This window comes from Salvelinus fontinalis, chromosome 4 (genome assembly GCF_029448725.1).
Source record: "Salvelinus fontinalis isolate EN_2023a chromosome 4, ASM2944872v1, whole genome shotgun sequence".
Taxonomy (NCBI): Eukaryota; Metazoa; Chordata; class Actinopteri; order Salmoniformes; family Salmonidae; genus Salvelinus; species Salvelinus fontinalis.
The window spans coordinates 49867730-49883837 of NC_074668.1; the positions used below are offsets into that span (position 1 = coordinate 49867730).

A 16108-nucleotide genomic window follows, 5' to 3' on the forward strand; every position below is an offset into this window, starting at 1 on the left:
TGTGTCGGGTTCAGAAATGAGGTAGCCATTAAAAAAAATTGTTAAACACTATTGCACACAGTGAGTCCATGCAATGTGCAAAGCACATTTTTACTCCTGAACTTATTTAAGCTTGTCATAACAAAGGGGTAAAATACCTATTGACTCGAGACATTTCAGCTTTTCATTTTTTATTTTTTATTAATTTGTAAAAATGTCAAAGAAATTCCACTTTCAAGTGTGTGTGTTTTTGTCACTGACCCACACAATCTAAATTTGTATTTTCTACTCAGGCTGTAACAAAATGTGGAAAAAGTCAAGGGGTGTGAATCCTTTCTTAAGGCACTGTATACTGAACAAAAATATAAATGTAACATGCAACAATTTCAAAGATTTTACATATGTTGGACAAAACTACACATTTTAGATTGACCTTTTATGCTGTTTAATCAGCTTCTTGATATGCCACACCTGTCAGATGGCTGGATTATCTTGGCAAAGTAGAAATGCTCACTAACAGGGATGTAATCAAATTTGTCAAATTTCCAGATGCCCTCTGACACAAGCCCCCTTGTTTTACCTTCTGCCCTGGAAGAGAGTGTATAGTGCATGGGCATTATTAAGGACAAAATAGACAGAACACATAAGGTGTATATAAACACCCTTTAATTCTGATTGCCACACATATGAATTAAGGCATAAACAGTATAAAAAAGCAACAGCAGTTTCCATGTTTAATTGATTCCAAAGTAACTTGATACACTGTGTGAATTACACTGATCATGCAACTTCATTGAAGAGTTTCTCTAGAGATGTCGATACTTGTAAACAGAGTTTGTAGCACTATTCAAGTAATAAAACAACCACTGGAACTATGCAAGTAATGTGCTGTAATGTAAATCACAATACAATGCATTGAAATGAAAACAAACATAAATAATAAGCATTTAATACTATGCCATGTAACTATACAGAATATATACACCACAGTTCTATGGCACTGGTAAAATGTGAAGATTTACTCTCACACAAGACAATACAATCAACAAGTGGCTACAGTCAAGTACAGTATACAAATGTAATTAAGTAATACTGGGAGGACCACTTTATAGACTCTTGCACTTCAACTGCAGTTTCCCAACGGAAAAAAACATTGGGATAATACAAATTTCAGTACATTCAACCATATGATTTACATTACGATACATGTGCATATAAACTTTGTAGCATGGCAATTTATGGCTGATTCTATAACACTATGGGTTTTGTCACGTGTGTTTTCAGACAGGCATCCAAATGCAAAATACTTAAGTCTTGTTACTTGATACATATCTCCACCAATATTACAATACCACTACTCTGACTCTTATAAAATATTGATTAAATCGCAAATGAAAGTGGTCTCTGCCTCCCATAGAGGCTATGAATATAACACCATGGAATTGATGCCTGTAAATCTTCTTAGCCTCATGTGAGCCAGTCACATGGTCTTACTTCTTCCCTTCATTATCTGTAGAAGCAGAGTTCATGAACATCTTATTTGATTTTAGAATGATTTTATATACAATACCTACCTCTCACAGTAAAGAAAATTGAATAAAGTTTGCTAAATCTACCTCATGTCATTATTCAGTACTGATCCTTTTCTCTTTTGACAAAATGATCAAACAATAGGCCTATCATAGAAAGGGTATGGATTGGGCAACTAAGAGGACATACCAGTTGAAGATGAGTGTACCAACACCTTCTGGCTGGAAACCAGGGCTCTAGAGCTTATCCCTTCAAAAGAGAGATGAGAGATCTAGCTATATCTAATGAACTATTGTGTTTTAGTATAGGTAAAGAAAACAACATATGATAGACATAATAAGCATTCCTTCCTCTCAATCACATACTTTTTGTTTTTAGAAATGAAATACATAACATTTTCAAAGTAAAATATTTTTGTTCACTTTACATTTCAATAATTCAGGAAATGTTTGTTTACCTTGGAAAATGTCGTACTGCCCAGACATGAGTGGGTAGCTCATTCCAAGATGTGTATGATGATGAGTGTGAAGGTGCCTGGCAAAGGGAACATGGTTCCTCTCCCGGTCAGTCTCTCTCTCTCCTTCAAAGGATCCTTTCTCACCAGGCTATTGACAAAAAGGGTGATCCTTTACTCAAATATGTCTTTGTAGTACTCTATATACAGTATGTATTGCACACTAATATCATAATTTCAACAGCATGTCACAGATCACACTTGCAATAGGGCTAGTATCTCACAGATGCTCATTTCAATTTCCTATCTCTTCTGCCATAAACTGATGCATGTTCATTTCATGGATTTCCTTTTGCTTTATATTTTTCAGCCTCAATTCTGACTATACTTGATGGACACTCACCGCAGGGGATTTGCCATGGTATGGCAGATTGTGGTGTTGCAGAAGCTCAAGGGCAGTTGACTCACTGGCTGGCTTACTGCTCACACTACGGCTGTTCTGAGTCAAATCCGACTCCTCTCTGCCTGCTGTTTTCCCATAGAGAGGATAGTGGAAACCTAATATGTACAGTACAAAACACAATTTTGAAAACAGCCCTTCAATAAATTCATTCACAATGTCGGGCCAAATAGCAATCTCTTTAACACGACATAAACTTGGCATGAATCTTGAACACGTGATATATTCCAAAATCTTAAATACACAAAATATGATGAAGCAAAAAAAATCACTCAAACAACTCGATTTCAGTTTCTATTGCCCATTGTAGTCATAATTTCTCAAACCATATAGACTTACGTGGGTAATTATGCACCAGGGTGGGTGACTTGACCGTGTAAGAGTTGTTGCTGGGGTCACACATCTGTAGGTATTGGTAGGAATGCTGGTACTGGATATAGGGTTGTTGTTGGGGGTTCATCGCTGGTGATACAGCCACCCTGGCACTCTGTGAGTCCTCAGACATGACCCCTATTGGCTGCTGCTCCTCTAGCCTATCACAGTCCTCTATGTCTGATGTGGTGACGTTCTGGTTCGTGGCCTTTTTGAGCTCTACTCCCAACTTTGTCACTGGCTCAGAGGGCATCTCCCACTCCTTAGACATGTCAGCATTTAACTCCTCTGAGCTCTGGCTAAGCTCTTCACTTTGCTGCTCCACATTATTGGATTGATTTGGGCGGGACCAGCATTGGACTTCTGCATGCTAAATCGATGAGGAAAAGTGTTGTTTGTGATGGGTTTTCTTAATATTTAATTGAATACCAGTAATCCCAGTTTGTGAATTGACAAGTCAATCCATCAACTGCAAATTCAACATTTATATCAAAACCAACTTTTCTTTTCAAATGTTCCTTACTTAGCTACTTATGTTAAATGTTTACATTTACATCTAAAATTGGGTTACGTCCTTTAGTAGTATGGCCATCTTAGATTTGACCGATAAAATAAAACTTATCTTCCTAATCTGTCTTCTTGAAAATATTAGGCAAAAGTACATCTACAGTACCACATAAACAGCCTTTCCCTGGACTAAAGGTTTACATAATGCAACAATCTGACAATCTGACCTTCACAACAGTCGTACACACCAACATCCAAATAGCTAAAGACAGAGTGAAAAACTTACATTTGAAAATGATACATTTGAGTCCAGCTCTGTCTGATTATTTGGATTCATGGATGATTTCATTTCATCACTGTCTTTGACAAGTCCCTGGTTCTCAGTCATATTGACAAGCATCAGCTTCCCTTGTGGCTGTGTGGTCAGAGTCTGGGGTCGCTCATCCATTTCTGCAAACGAGAGCCCAGGTTTGGCACAGCACGTTTTCACAGAGTCTGTCCCCTTAGATAATACAGATGTCGAGGTTATCATGTGTTTCATCTCATCTGGTTCTCGGTTTGCTTGACCTCCTCTCTGCTTGGTGATTTGCTGCTGATCACAGCACTTGGATGCAATTAAGAGTTTTTGATCCATGTAAAGACCTCGTGCATACTGGCCGTAGTACAAGGACTGGGCTAGAGCCGTGTGTGTTTGTGTCATCGCCATCTGAAGCTGGGACTGCGAACTTGAGTTGATGACATCAGTCTTCTTCGAATCAAATAATTCCGGGGTGTTTCTCCCCTCATTGTCCTCCTTTTTGCATTTACTGTCTTGAAGGGTGGCGGTCTTATGAAAAGCAGCTGTGTTTGACTGGCCGGTCTGCATGTAATTCTGAATATAGTAGGGGTCATATCCGTGGTAAAAAGGAGACTGGGGGTCTTTGACAGGCCCTGCAGGAATAGATGCAGCTGGATGAGTCTTTGGATTTAGATTGGGATTGTTGTTTGAGTTCATCTCAGAGGCTGAGATGGACCTTGGACTTTTGGACCTAGTGTCTGAACGGCAGTCTGAACCCCCATCATCACCTGCATCCGATATGTCTGAGTATGCCGGGCTGTTAGTTTTGGTGGTGGTGCCATCTCCACTTTCAAGGGAGCCACAGTCCAGTCTTGAAGAGCTACCTATGGAAGGACTAGGAGAGTTGTCAGTGAACGTGTACACTTTGTCAGCCTCTGCTCTGATGCTGGCCATTCTACTCTCTTGAGACTCCGTTAGACTGTTCATGACGTCTTGTTTGCTCAAGTGCTCTTTCAGAAGGCTTCCAGACGGTTCTTTTCCCACCACCTTTCCCTCGTCCATCTTTAGTTGAATGCTATCGCCATTAGAGGTCCTTGTGTCTTTATTGTGTTTGTCTTTTAATCTTCGTTTGTCTTTGTTCCTGGTCTCCTTGCAAGTGACTAGGGTTGTTTTCACCAGACTTGGCTCTACCATGATGTTTAACTTTGGCTTGATGGGTTTAAGTGAGAGGTTCTTTGTTGTGATGACACCAACAGCTACTGGTGGGGAAGACTGCTGTGTGTTGGCTTCTGTTGTGTTAGTGGAGAACACCGTGTTGGGGATTGCAATCAGTTTTGGGGGAGCAGGAGCTATAGGCCTGTTGGTCCTAGATTTAGATGAACACTTCTCAACTTTCCCATTAACCTTTTTCCCTTTATCACACACTCCCTTCTTATCGATCAGACCCTCGGCTTCAAGCTTAGGCATCTCCACAGAGGAGTTCCTATCAGTAACAAGACAATTTTCCAGTACCACAGTCATGTTCGAAATGATTGGCAAGTTACTCAAGTCATCAATGAGTCCCTCTTTGATCAACGAATTCCTCCTCATTTTAGAATTCGCCATGGGACTATGATCACTATTGAACATTAATCGTCTGCTTTTTGGAGACCCTATTGTAGAAACCTTATATAGAGGGCTGGGCTTCTTTGATGAGCTATTGGTTATATCGGAGCAGTCGAATGTCATGTTACTGAGGGACTCCTCACAGTCAGACAGTCTGTCCTCACTCTCAGCCTCAAACTCTGGCTTCCGGTCCACATCTAAGTGTGCATGTGTCTGGTGGTACCGCAGCCCATTGATATGCTTGTATTTCTTGTTACAGTGCGGATGGGGGCAGTCTATCAGTATGGGAGAGGTACATGCCGGATCGTTAAAGGTAGGATCCGACTTTCCCTGTGGCGTGGAAGGAGCACTCCGGGACTTGGCACGGATCCTCTTCCCGTTTCCATTTTTCATGTCATCTGCGACTAAACTCAAATCAAGATCAGTCGGTGGTTTGTTTTTCCTCTTCCCAGATGGGATGGAGTTTGGCTTGATCTCCTCAACTGTGAAAAAGGGAGGTGTTCTGCAGTTATTGATCAGATTAAGGCTCCCTCTTCGGCCCTTGCTGTGAATGCCCCCGCCACGGCTCTTATGTGGCAGCCCTCGGACCTTGGCGAGCCCAGGTTCAACACAGGGTCGATCCGGGATGGCCAGTCGCATCCTTTTACCACGGCCACGGCCACCTGGCAGATCAGAGTCACTGGATGGTGACTCACAAAATCTAGAAGAAGAAAAAAATATAGATATATATACACTACCATTCAAAAGTTTGGGGTCACTTAGAAATGTCCTTATTTTTGAAAGAAAATAACATTTTTTTGTCCATTAAAATAACATCAAATTGATCAGAAATACAGTGTAGACATTGTTAATGTTGTAAATGACTATTGTAGCTGGAAACGGCAGATTTTTTATGGAATATCTACATAGGCGTACAGAGGCCCATTATCAGCAACCATCACTCCTGTGTTCCAATGGCACGTTGTGTTAGCTAATCCAAGTTAATCATTTTAAAAGGCTCATTGATAATTATAAAACCCTTTTGCAATTATTTTAGCACAAGTTGAAAACTATTGTACTGATTAAAGAAGCAATAAAACTGGTCTTCTTAAGACAAGTTGAGTATCTGGAGCATCAGCATTTGTGGGTTCGATTACGGGCTCAAAATAGCCAGAAACAATAAACTTTCTTCTGAAACGCATCAGTCTATTCTTGTTCTGAGAAATGAAAGCGATTCCATGCGAGAAATTGCCAAGAAACTGAAGATCTCGTACAACGCAGTGTATTACTTCCTTCACAGAACAGCACAAACTGTCTCTAACCAGAATAGAAAGAGGAGTGGGAGGCCCCGGTGCACAACTGAGCAAGAGGACACGTACATTAGAGTGTCTAGTTTGAGAAACAGACGCCTCACAAGTCCTCAACTGGCAGCTTCATTAAACAGTACCCGCAAAACACCAGTCTCAATGTCAACAGTGAAGAGGCAACTCTGGGATGCTGGCCTCCCACTCCTCAACTCTGGGATGCACCGGGGCCTCCCACTCCACTTTTTATTCTGGTTAGAGACAGTTTGCGCTGTTCTGTGAGGAGAGTAGTACACAGTGTTGAACGAGATCTTCAGTTTCTGGACAATTTCTCACATGGAATAGCCTTAATTTCTCAGAACAAAAATAGACTGACGAGATACAGAAGAAAGTTCTTTGTTTCTGGCTATTTTGAGCCTGTAATCGAACCCACAAATGCTGATGCCCCAGATACTCAACTAGTCTAAAGAAGGCCAGTTTTATTGCTTCTTTAATCAGAATAACAGTTTTCAGCTGTGCTAACAATTGTAAAAGGGGTTTCTAATGATCAAGTAGCCTTTTAAAATGATAAACTTGGATTAGCTAACACAACGTGCCATTGGAACACCGAAGTGATGGTTGCTGATAATGGGCCTCTGTACACCTATGTAGATATTCCATTGCAAATCAGATGTTTCCAGCTACAATAGTCATTTACAACATTAACATGTCTACACTGTATTTCTGAACAACTTGATGTTATTTTAATGGACAAAAAAAAAGCTTTTCTTTTAAAAACAAGGACATTTCTAAGTGACCCCAAACTTTTGAACGGTAGTGTATATATAGTAAACCATACAAAAAAAATCTATACAAAATTGGTGTATGACACGGAAATAAAATCAATGAATCAAATCCATCAAAAATTACATAAGTACTCATTATTGAATACTTACAATGGTAATGACATGCAACAAATACAGTCACTGACAGCTTTCGTGGCAACAGAAAAGGCTAAAACAAAATAGGCTACTCATATACTATTTTTTCAATACTATATAACAAATTATGAATGTGTATTATTACCTGGGTGGTGCCCAGTCATGCTTGGTACAGTCCAAAAGAGTCCCCACATAGGTTCTTTTTCTCCATGTTACATTGACTACAAGGACACCTACAATTCAAAAAGCAAAAAGGAGCATGTTACATTAAAGACATTTTGTAACGATGTGCTTTGAACTGTGGCATGGATGGAGGTCCAGTTGACAACCATGATGGCATTGTGATAACTTTTTATCAGATGAAATGACATCAGACTGATAGATGGGATCTTCTTTTTGTGGCTTTTATGGAGGCTTGGTCTACGTCCCAAATGGCACCCTATTCCCTATATTGTGTAATTATTTTGACCAGGTCCCATGTAGTACACTATATATAGGGAATAGAGTACAATGTGGGATACAACCTTGTTCTTACCACAGCACCAATAAGGCTGAATTATGTAGTTTACCATTTTTTTACACAAAGAAAGAATAACATTTTAAAAGCCAATCGCCCTCTGTGATTTCTCCAAGACAACCAAAAGTCGAGAATCAAGATAATGGAGAATCAAATAGATATTGCACATTATCATTTCACTGTACCGAGTATATTCAAATGCTTTTACAGAAGTGATTTTGTATGAAAACATATTACACCTTTATCTTGCCTTGGCAAATGGCCATATAAACTAGTTTGGATTCTAGTCTAATTTTCTTGAAAGTAAACACTAAAAACTGTGAACTGCAAACCGAAATGTCTTGTTGCTGTGACAATTTTAATGAGCTCTGCAATTGAAGGGTTTATTTCCAAAACACGATAAACGCCAATTTTTCAGATGTGCATTTTTTCATCTGAAATTAATGCTCATGGGTCCCTTTCTATGTGCATGAATTATGGCTGTTATCAAACTTTCAAACATTTAGTTTAGGTGTGCTTTAAAACGTGTTTTATTGCTAAATGCGATATCCAGCACACTCGCCCCCCCCCCCCCCCCCCCAAGATGCTCTATATCCATTGTCCAGGTGGATGGAACATTCCATATGGTTTTCGCAGCTGGTGCAAAAGTGAGTCCTTTTGTGAATAATTTCCATGATATTTGACTGTGCAATCATAAGTTACGTTTCTCAAAATATTTTTTACACACTTAGGAATGTAATCGTATTAAATTAGGTTTAGGGGGCTCCCGAGTGGTGCAGAAATCTAAGGCACTGCATCTCAGTGCTAGAGGCGACACTGCAGACCCTGGTTTGATTCCAGACTGTATCACAACCAGCAGTGATTGGGGGTCCCGTAGGGCGGCTCACAATTGGCCCAGCGTCGTCTGGGTTAGGGTTTGGCTGGGGTAGGCCGTCATTGTAAATAAGAATTTGTTTTTAACTGACTTGCCTAGTTAATAAAAGAATGTAGGCTAACCCCTGGCGGGCTGTGTAACTCAGACAATAAGATTCCATCCATCCATCCTTGATCTGCAACTTAATTGCAAATGACTTTCAATGTTCTTATTCTTCCTTAAATCCTTCCCTAAAATGTATAGAATACAATTCAAAAAGATTGATTTATCCTAATGAAAAAACCTGTAAAACCCCCATACAATTTTTCCAAAAGTAGCTTTTTCCAAAATAACACAATAAATCACTAATGTTATATTTGTACAATGTAGTTGAAACAAAGGATTATTTTAATATGGATTTATTTATGGATTGATACTTTATTACATGTAACTGTTTAAAACCCAATCGGGATACTTTTTCTACTGGAGTTCTGTTGTTTGGAGTGGATATATATTATTTGTTTCTAAAATAAAATGACCTTGAAATGTTCAGTATTTCAAACAAAATCAGGTCCGTCTTTTCACTAGCCCCCCAAAAATAGCTCTCTCTTTCACAACATGTGTTTTTCAATTAATATACATTTACCAACATTCCTGAAAATAAAATCAAACCCCTCAATTGCATTTTGATATGCATACATCAAAATCTAGCTCACAGTCAGGGACATTAAGATGGTGGTCTGCAATTAGCATTTGCCTAATCAATATGCACTCGGCATCTCTGCAGCCCTCGAACGCTAAGGTGTCTTACTAGGGAGGTCCCATGGCATAGCTTCCTAATAAGACGGCAACAGCCTTTCTCTTCAAATCCGAGTTTTACAGGAATAATAGGCCTCTTAAAACCAGAACACACATCTGATGAATTCTCTCATGGTCTGTTACCCTATTACATCAGCAGAGATCCTTTAATTAAAACCAGCCTTGAATACAAAAGCATCTTCTAGCTCACGAATCACTTTGTTGACCGTGTGCAAAGACCAAATTCAGTTTTATAAGTGACACTCTAGTCCTCAAGTGAGCCAGCAATGTTGCTTTCTTTAGTGAAGTAGATTAAATCAAGCCTCTCGGTTTTGGGCTGCTGTAAATACTGTTATGTTTACATCTCCGCGTGGCTAAGGCCTACCTTTGATCAGATGCTAATTATTAATACTGGCGTACCGTTAATAATATTACCGTGGAATAAACTGTTTTATGCCCACTGATATAAGCGACTGTACAGCCTTTCATTCATGGTCAATCATGTACATGCTGAACCACATGGTAGAATGCTGAAATTGTAGGAGAGCTGGAGGAATGGAATCCTCACCTTCCTCAGTCTCATGCCACACAATGCCCTCCAGGTTGACACTGGTGCCTGGCTGACAAGGGCCAGGGCGACATGAATCGGTGTCTGGCCCTCCATCTTGTGTGTTGGTTCCTATGGATCTGGTCCTCACCAGAAGTTGCTTTGAGATGGGTGAAGAGAAGGGGGCATTGGACATTGGGCTTTGGGGGCCGGGTGGCGGGGGTGCAGGCACTGTAAACATTGAATCCACCTACGGAAAGGAGGAGTCGCAGTCAAATATCACCCCTGACTTTTCAACATAAAAGGCCCAAAGCAGCCATTTTCATATCAATATCAAATAATTTCTGTGTAACAATTAAGTATCTTACTGTAATAGTTCTCCATCAATAAAATCAATAAGAATTATATAGCTTTTTAGCAAAAAACTATTTTCTCAAGCAAGAATTTTACTAGGACTGTCTTGGAGTGGTTTGAGTGGGGAGGGGAAAACTTAAAACTAGCTGTTATTAGGAGAGAGCTTTGGAACTCTCTTTGTTATTAGTCTATTATCCAATTTCCCGCCTGGTGATGTCATCATGCAAGCCGAAACTCCCACCCATGCAAACAGGCGGATTAGAAGATTCTATCAGAAAATAACACTGATCACATTTTTCCACATGTTACAGTGTTCATGTCATCAGCTGTTGTACAATACAGTGGCTTGTGGAAGTATTCACCCCCCTTGGCATTTTTCCTATTTTGTTGCCTTACAACCTGGAATTAAAATGGATTTTGGGGGGGGGTTGTATCATTTGATTTACACAACATGCCCACCACTTTGAAGATGCAAAATATTTTTTATTGTGAAACAAACAAGAAATAAGACCAAAAAAACAGAACTTGAGCGTGCATAACTATTCACCCCCCAAAGTCAATACTTTGTAGGGCCACCTTTTGCAGCAATTACAGCTGCAAGTCTCTTGGGGTATGGCTCTATAGGCTTGGCACATCTAGCCACTGGGATTTTTGCCCATTCTTCAAGGCAAAACGGCTCCTTCTCCTTCAAATTGCATGGGTTCACGCTGGTGTACAGCAATCTTTAAGTCATACCACAGATTCTCAATTGGATTGAGGTCTGGGCTTTGACTAGGCCATTCCAAGACATTTAAATGTTTCCCCTTAAACTACTCGAGTGTTGCTTTAGCAGTATGCTTAGGGTCAATGTCCTGCTGGAAGGTGAACCTCTGTCCCAGTCTCAAATCTCTGGAAGACTGAAACAGGTTTCCCTCAATAATTTCCCTGCATTCAGCGCCATCCATTATTCCTTCAGTTCTGACCAGTTTCCTAGTCCCTGCCGATGAAAAACATCCCCACAGCATGATGCTGCCACCACCATGCTTCACTGTGGGGATGATATTCTCGGGGTGATGAGAGGTGTTGGATTTGCACCAGACATAGTGTTTTCCTTGCTGGCCAAAAAGCTAAATTTTAGTCTCATCTGACTAGAGTACCTTCTTCCATATGTTTGGGGAGTCTCCCACATGCCTTTTGGTGAACACTAAACGTGTTTGCTTATTTTGTTCTTTAAGAAATTGCTTTTTTTCTGGACACTCTTCCATAAAGCCCAGCTCTGTGGAGTGTACGGCTTAAAATGGTCCTTTGGACAGATACTCCAATCTCTGCTGTGGAGCATTGCAGCTCCTTCAGGGTTATCTTTAGTCCCTTTGTTGCCTCTCTGATCAATGCCCTCCTTGCCTGGTCTATGAGTTTTGGTGGGCAGCCCTCTCTTGGCAGGTTGGTTGTGGTGCAAATTCTTTCCATTTTTTAATAATGGATTTAATGGTGCTCCGTGGGGTGTTCAATGTTTCAGATTTTTTTTTATAACCCAACCTTGATCTGAAATTCTCCACAACTTTGTCCCTGACCTGTTTGGAGAGCTCCTTCAGGTGTATATATACCGAGATCATGTGACAGATCATGTGACACTTAGATTGCACGCAGGTGGACTTTATTTAACAAATTATGTGACTTCTGAAGGTAATTGGCTGCACCAAATCTTATTTATGGGCTTCATAGCAAAAGGGAGGCACGCGCCACTTTTCCGTTTTTTATTTTGTGTTGTTTTTCTCTTCTCACTTAACCAATTTTGACTATTTTGTGTGTGTACATTACATGAAATCCAAATAAAAATCCATTTAAATTACAGGTTGTAATGCAACAAAATAAGAAAAACGTCAAGGGGGATGAATACTTTTGCAAGGCACTGTATGATACAAAACACAGAAAAACATGAATTTTGATTGCACTGGGCCTTTAAGCATCCTGACCTTTAATTCATAAATAATCTCATATCTATTTTCATCATAGGGATGGTAATAAACAAAGGAAAGTGTTGTTTTTCCAAAGCCTATTGATAATTTCATAAAATACAAGCAGCTATTGACAATTCATCTTCAAAAAAATATATGTATCTTTGAATAACAGTGACGTACACATTTCAGCAGTTTAATGAAATATTCTCTGAAAATAGCATTTTTGCATGACCTGAAACACAAATAAAAAAGAAAAACAAGCAATACTATTGCTCTGTGTAGTAACTGCAAAAAGATTGTCATTCATGTATTTTTACTATTTATGTTTGTATGCAGTGCTGAACATGTTTGTACTTCTGACTAAATGTGTTATGTCATTTTTAATTCTTATTGTATGCATTTAACATCATTTGAAAGAGAAGTCATTCCTACAGGGTTGTTTGTGTCTGATCAGATACCTATAAAGGGACAAAAACAAAGACTGATTGATGTATGCTCCCCTGCTTTGATTGCAAGATGCAATGCCACAGTCCTGTACCCTCCCTCCCTCAGACAGAATCACTCAGCAAACGTCTCAAACATTGACCACAATGATGAGTCAAAAACCTAGGGCTTGTCTTCATCACAAATGCCTTGTCTTGTAACCATAAAAGCAACACAAGCGTTCATTGTTACAGGCTATGTGTGATTTTAATATGCAGCACGGTGAGGAGCTGATAGCCAAGAGCAGGGAGAAAAGATGGCTACCGTTCACACACTCCACTTCCCCTGCTGCTGAGTGAAAAACACTGATTACTGATGGCATCTGTCATGAAGAAAGATAGGCGTCTTCTCTTGAAACAAATTAGATTAAATCATTATAAAAAAAACAACTGCCTATGTAGGTTGGGGCTTTGTGGTGTCCCTACTAAGCTATTTAAAATAAATCAAGTCAAAAGACTCAGGTAAAAATTGTGGAGAGTGTGGGACTGTTCCCTGAGAACAATAAATGGTGGGCAACAGCCTCCAATAGCATTAACATTAACCATAAATTACAGAAACTGTAAAAGGATAAGCATAAGAAATTAGTACCTGAAAAAACTTCCCTTCCTTTTGCTGTGGAGTTTCAGTTATATTATAAACAAAATAGAGGACATGCTAATAAGATAAATTGATCGGGTTAGGATACAACTGATGGGTCTGAGATTATGGTGATTCCCCAGGTTTACATCTGGTTATAGCCTTTCATATGTCACAGCTATGCAAAACATCTCTGCTTGCATGCTTGCTTGTGTGCTTAGGGTACCTTGTCATTATATTCATTATTAAATCATTGTCCATATTGTAAATAACATAATATATTGTAAATAATAGTGTGGTAGTGTTTTGTAGCCACATCACTGTACATTATATATTCGTTTGTCATTCTTAGCCTATATTTTGAGGGGATGTTCTGGCCTGGGCCCTTGGAACTGCATTCTTGAACAGCTGTGTGTATTCTGTGCACATAAAGGATTACCATGATAGAACTGTATCTCTATTAGGCTGCTACCTTACTCATGCATAAAACATCTGCCAAGTAATCCTGTTAGGCTACCTCTCTTATGAAAAAAATATTCCACGGCAATTAAGCTAATAAGATAATGATTGGTAGCCTACATGTTTTAAAACGGGCATTAAGCGTACCTTTTCTGTTCTCAGCTTCTTTGCCGTTGTGACAGTGTCGTCATTCTTCCTCACAACAATAGCGCTGCCCTTTATTCCACAATCCAAACCGTTTTTGGTAATGTCTTCCATTCTGCCCCCTGCACAATGACACGGATTCGCTTTGCTTCCGAGGGTGCACAAATGGTCAGGTATAGAATTTAAGATAGGACTTCTTTGACCATCATGTTTCTCTTTCCTCGTCCTGAAAGCATCCCTCTCCCTTTTCCAGCCTCTGATTAGATTTTTTCCCTTTTTTTCCTCTTTGCCTTTGGCGCATGAAACGGTTACATCACTCGACTTTGGGTTGCTGACCGCCTGGCCCAGTGCTGAATTCATTTCAAATGCCTCTATGGGGCGTCCTCTCAGCGATACCACACAGGACCGACGGCTCAAAACCCTTAGAAGTTTTGCTTCTTTTGAATCTATATTTCCTCGATTCCTTGCTGAAGTGTCGCTGGATTTGAACGGAGGGAATTGTTAGTCTGTCTGATAAAGCAGGTGCGTTTGAACAATTGGACAGCTCCTCACAATCCGTCATCGTCCCATTTTTTCCTTTCAAAAATCCACTAATCTCCTGTCTTTGTCGATCTCTCCTCAAATCAGCATTCAAGTCAATTCTCAAATTGCCAACCGCAGTCACTGACGGGAGTAGTAGGCTGCGTGTCAGCCTAGCTGGTTAACAGTCTATTCTATTGTGAAATTGATTGACTTGAATTATGACAGAAAAACGGTGAAACCCCATGACTTCACAAAAGGAAGTCATAGTCAGATGCCTTCTGTCCTGTATAAATTGTCAGTAGGCTACCTTTGGTTCAGTGCAGACCTACAGTATATCTCATTTAATGAATAGAATATTTAAAAAACAACCAAAAGTATTGTGGTGTAATATACCCCATGGGGTTATGAGGACACCTCCTGTTGTGCAAAATTGCTCAATGTATCCTGCCATAGCCCGATGGGGTCTCAAACCTGGGTACCTTAGCCATTACACCAAGATGTCACAGGCTAAGGCTTACTAAAATATGCTAAGGTCACTATAACCCCTGTTCTTATTCTAACTGTTTGGGAAAGGCCGCAGGTCAAATAAAGGCAATCTAACGGTAACTCCAAGTTGTGCAATGAAACCAGCACACACGTAAATAATGTTTCAGCAACCTGGACAGTACCACAATCAGTGCTAGGTAAAACGAAGATCAGCGATTTCAGCAACACGGCTAATGGACAGAGCCGCACCCAGCTCAAAACTCATAAAGATTCTATACACCTGTGTCGTTCAGTCTAGTTGCTAGTTGGGCTCTGTGTCTTCTGGCAGACCTTTGCCATGCTTTGCTATTGTTCCCTATCCCCTGAATTAGAAATGTGAACTAATAGTGAATAAAAGTGGAAGATTATTGCTCAATATCTCCCCCCATAGGTCCTTAAGCCTGGGTTTGCCTGGGTAAGCGTATTTGGGGGGTATCCTGACTGGGACTTGAAACTGGGTGTCCTGCAACTGTCAGTCAAACACCTTAGCCATTGCATCAAGAGGTCCTACCACTGGGGGTTGTGATAGGGCCGCTACAATTGTAACACATATGATTTCACACTGTTGACACTGACATGCAAAGAATTCCGTTTGTGAGATTTCTATACATTGACTTATAGCTTATAAGCTACCAACATGGCCAAATGAGTATTCTACAGAAAAAGGGTGTGACCTCTCCCTAGTGTGCCTCATGGCATTGTCATATTGAGTCTACCATATTGCCCAGCCAACCACTTGACAAGAATTCCCCTCTGTCTGCCAAGCCTTGCATCCAAGCAACTATGTCAAACCACTTATAAACTATAGATATTTTTCTTCCCTTTAAGCCCATTACGCTCTAGAATAAAGCTCAACAGTCAACAGCTAGCAAAGCATTAGATTCACCACTCAAATAGGGAAGTATCCAGGGATGCCTAACAAAACAATACCTGTCAATAGTCACTCCTGTTGTCCCTATAGCAGGGATTTGAAGTACTGATTCAATATTGACTGTGATTGTGTAGA

General features: G+C 40.1%; 1 protein-coding gene across 2 annotated transcripts; it reads right to left on the reverse strand.

Moving 5' to 3' along the window:
• Positions 1-628: 628 nt before the first annotated feature.
• Positions 629-14539, reverse strand: znf608 (zinc finger protein 608). 2 transcript variants are annotated; one of them, XM_055920458.1, is made up of 9 exons: positions 14059-14539; positions 10124-10352; positions 7533-7620; positions 3589-5884; positions 2763-3165; positions 2367-2521; positions 1967-2114; positions 1699-1758; positions 629-1489 (listed from the first exon to the last, which is right to left on the reverse strand). In XM_055920458.1, exons 1-9 carry the CDS (start codon positions 14413-14415, stop codon positions 1470-1472), a joined length of 3756 nt encoding a protein of 1251 aa, XP_055776433.1. In that variant the 5' UTR covers positions 14416-14539; the 3' UTR covers positions 629-1469. The 2 variants fall into 2 exon arrangements, with proteins under 2 accessions (XP_055776433.1, XP_055776434.1); XM_055920459.1 differs by lacking the exon at positions 10124-10352 and having other exon boundaries at positions 14059-14144.
• Between the last annotated feature and the right edge of the window lie 1569 nt (positions 14540-16108).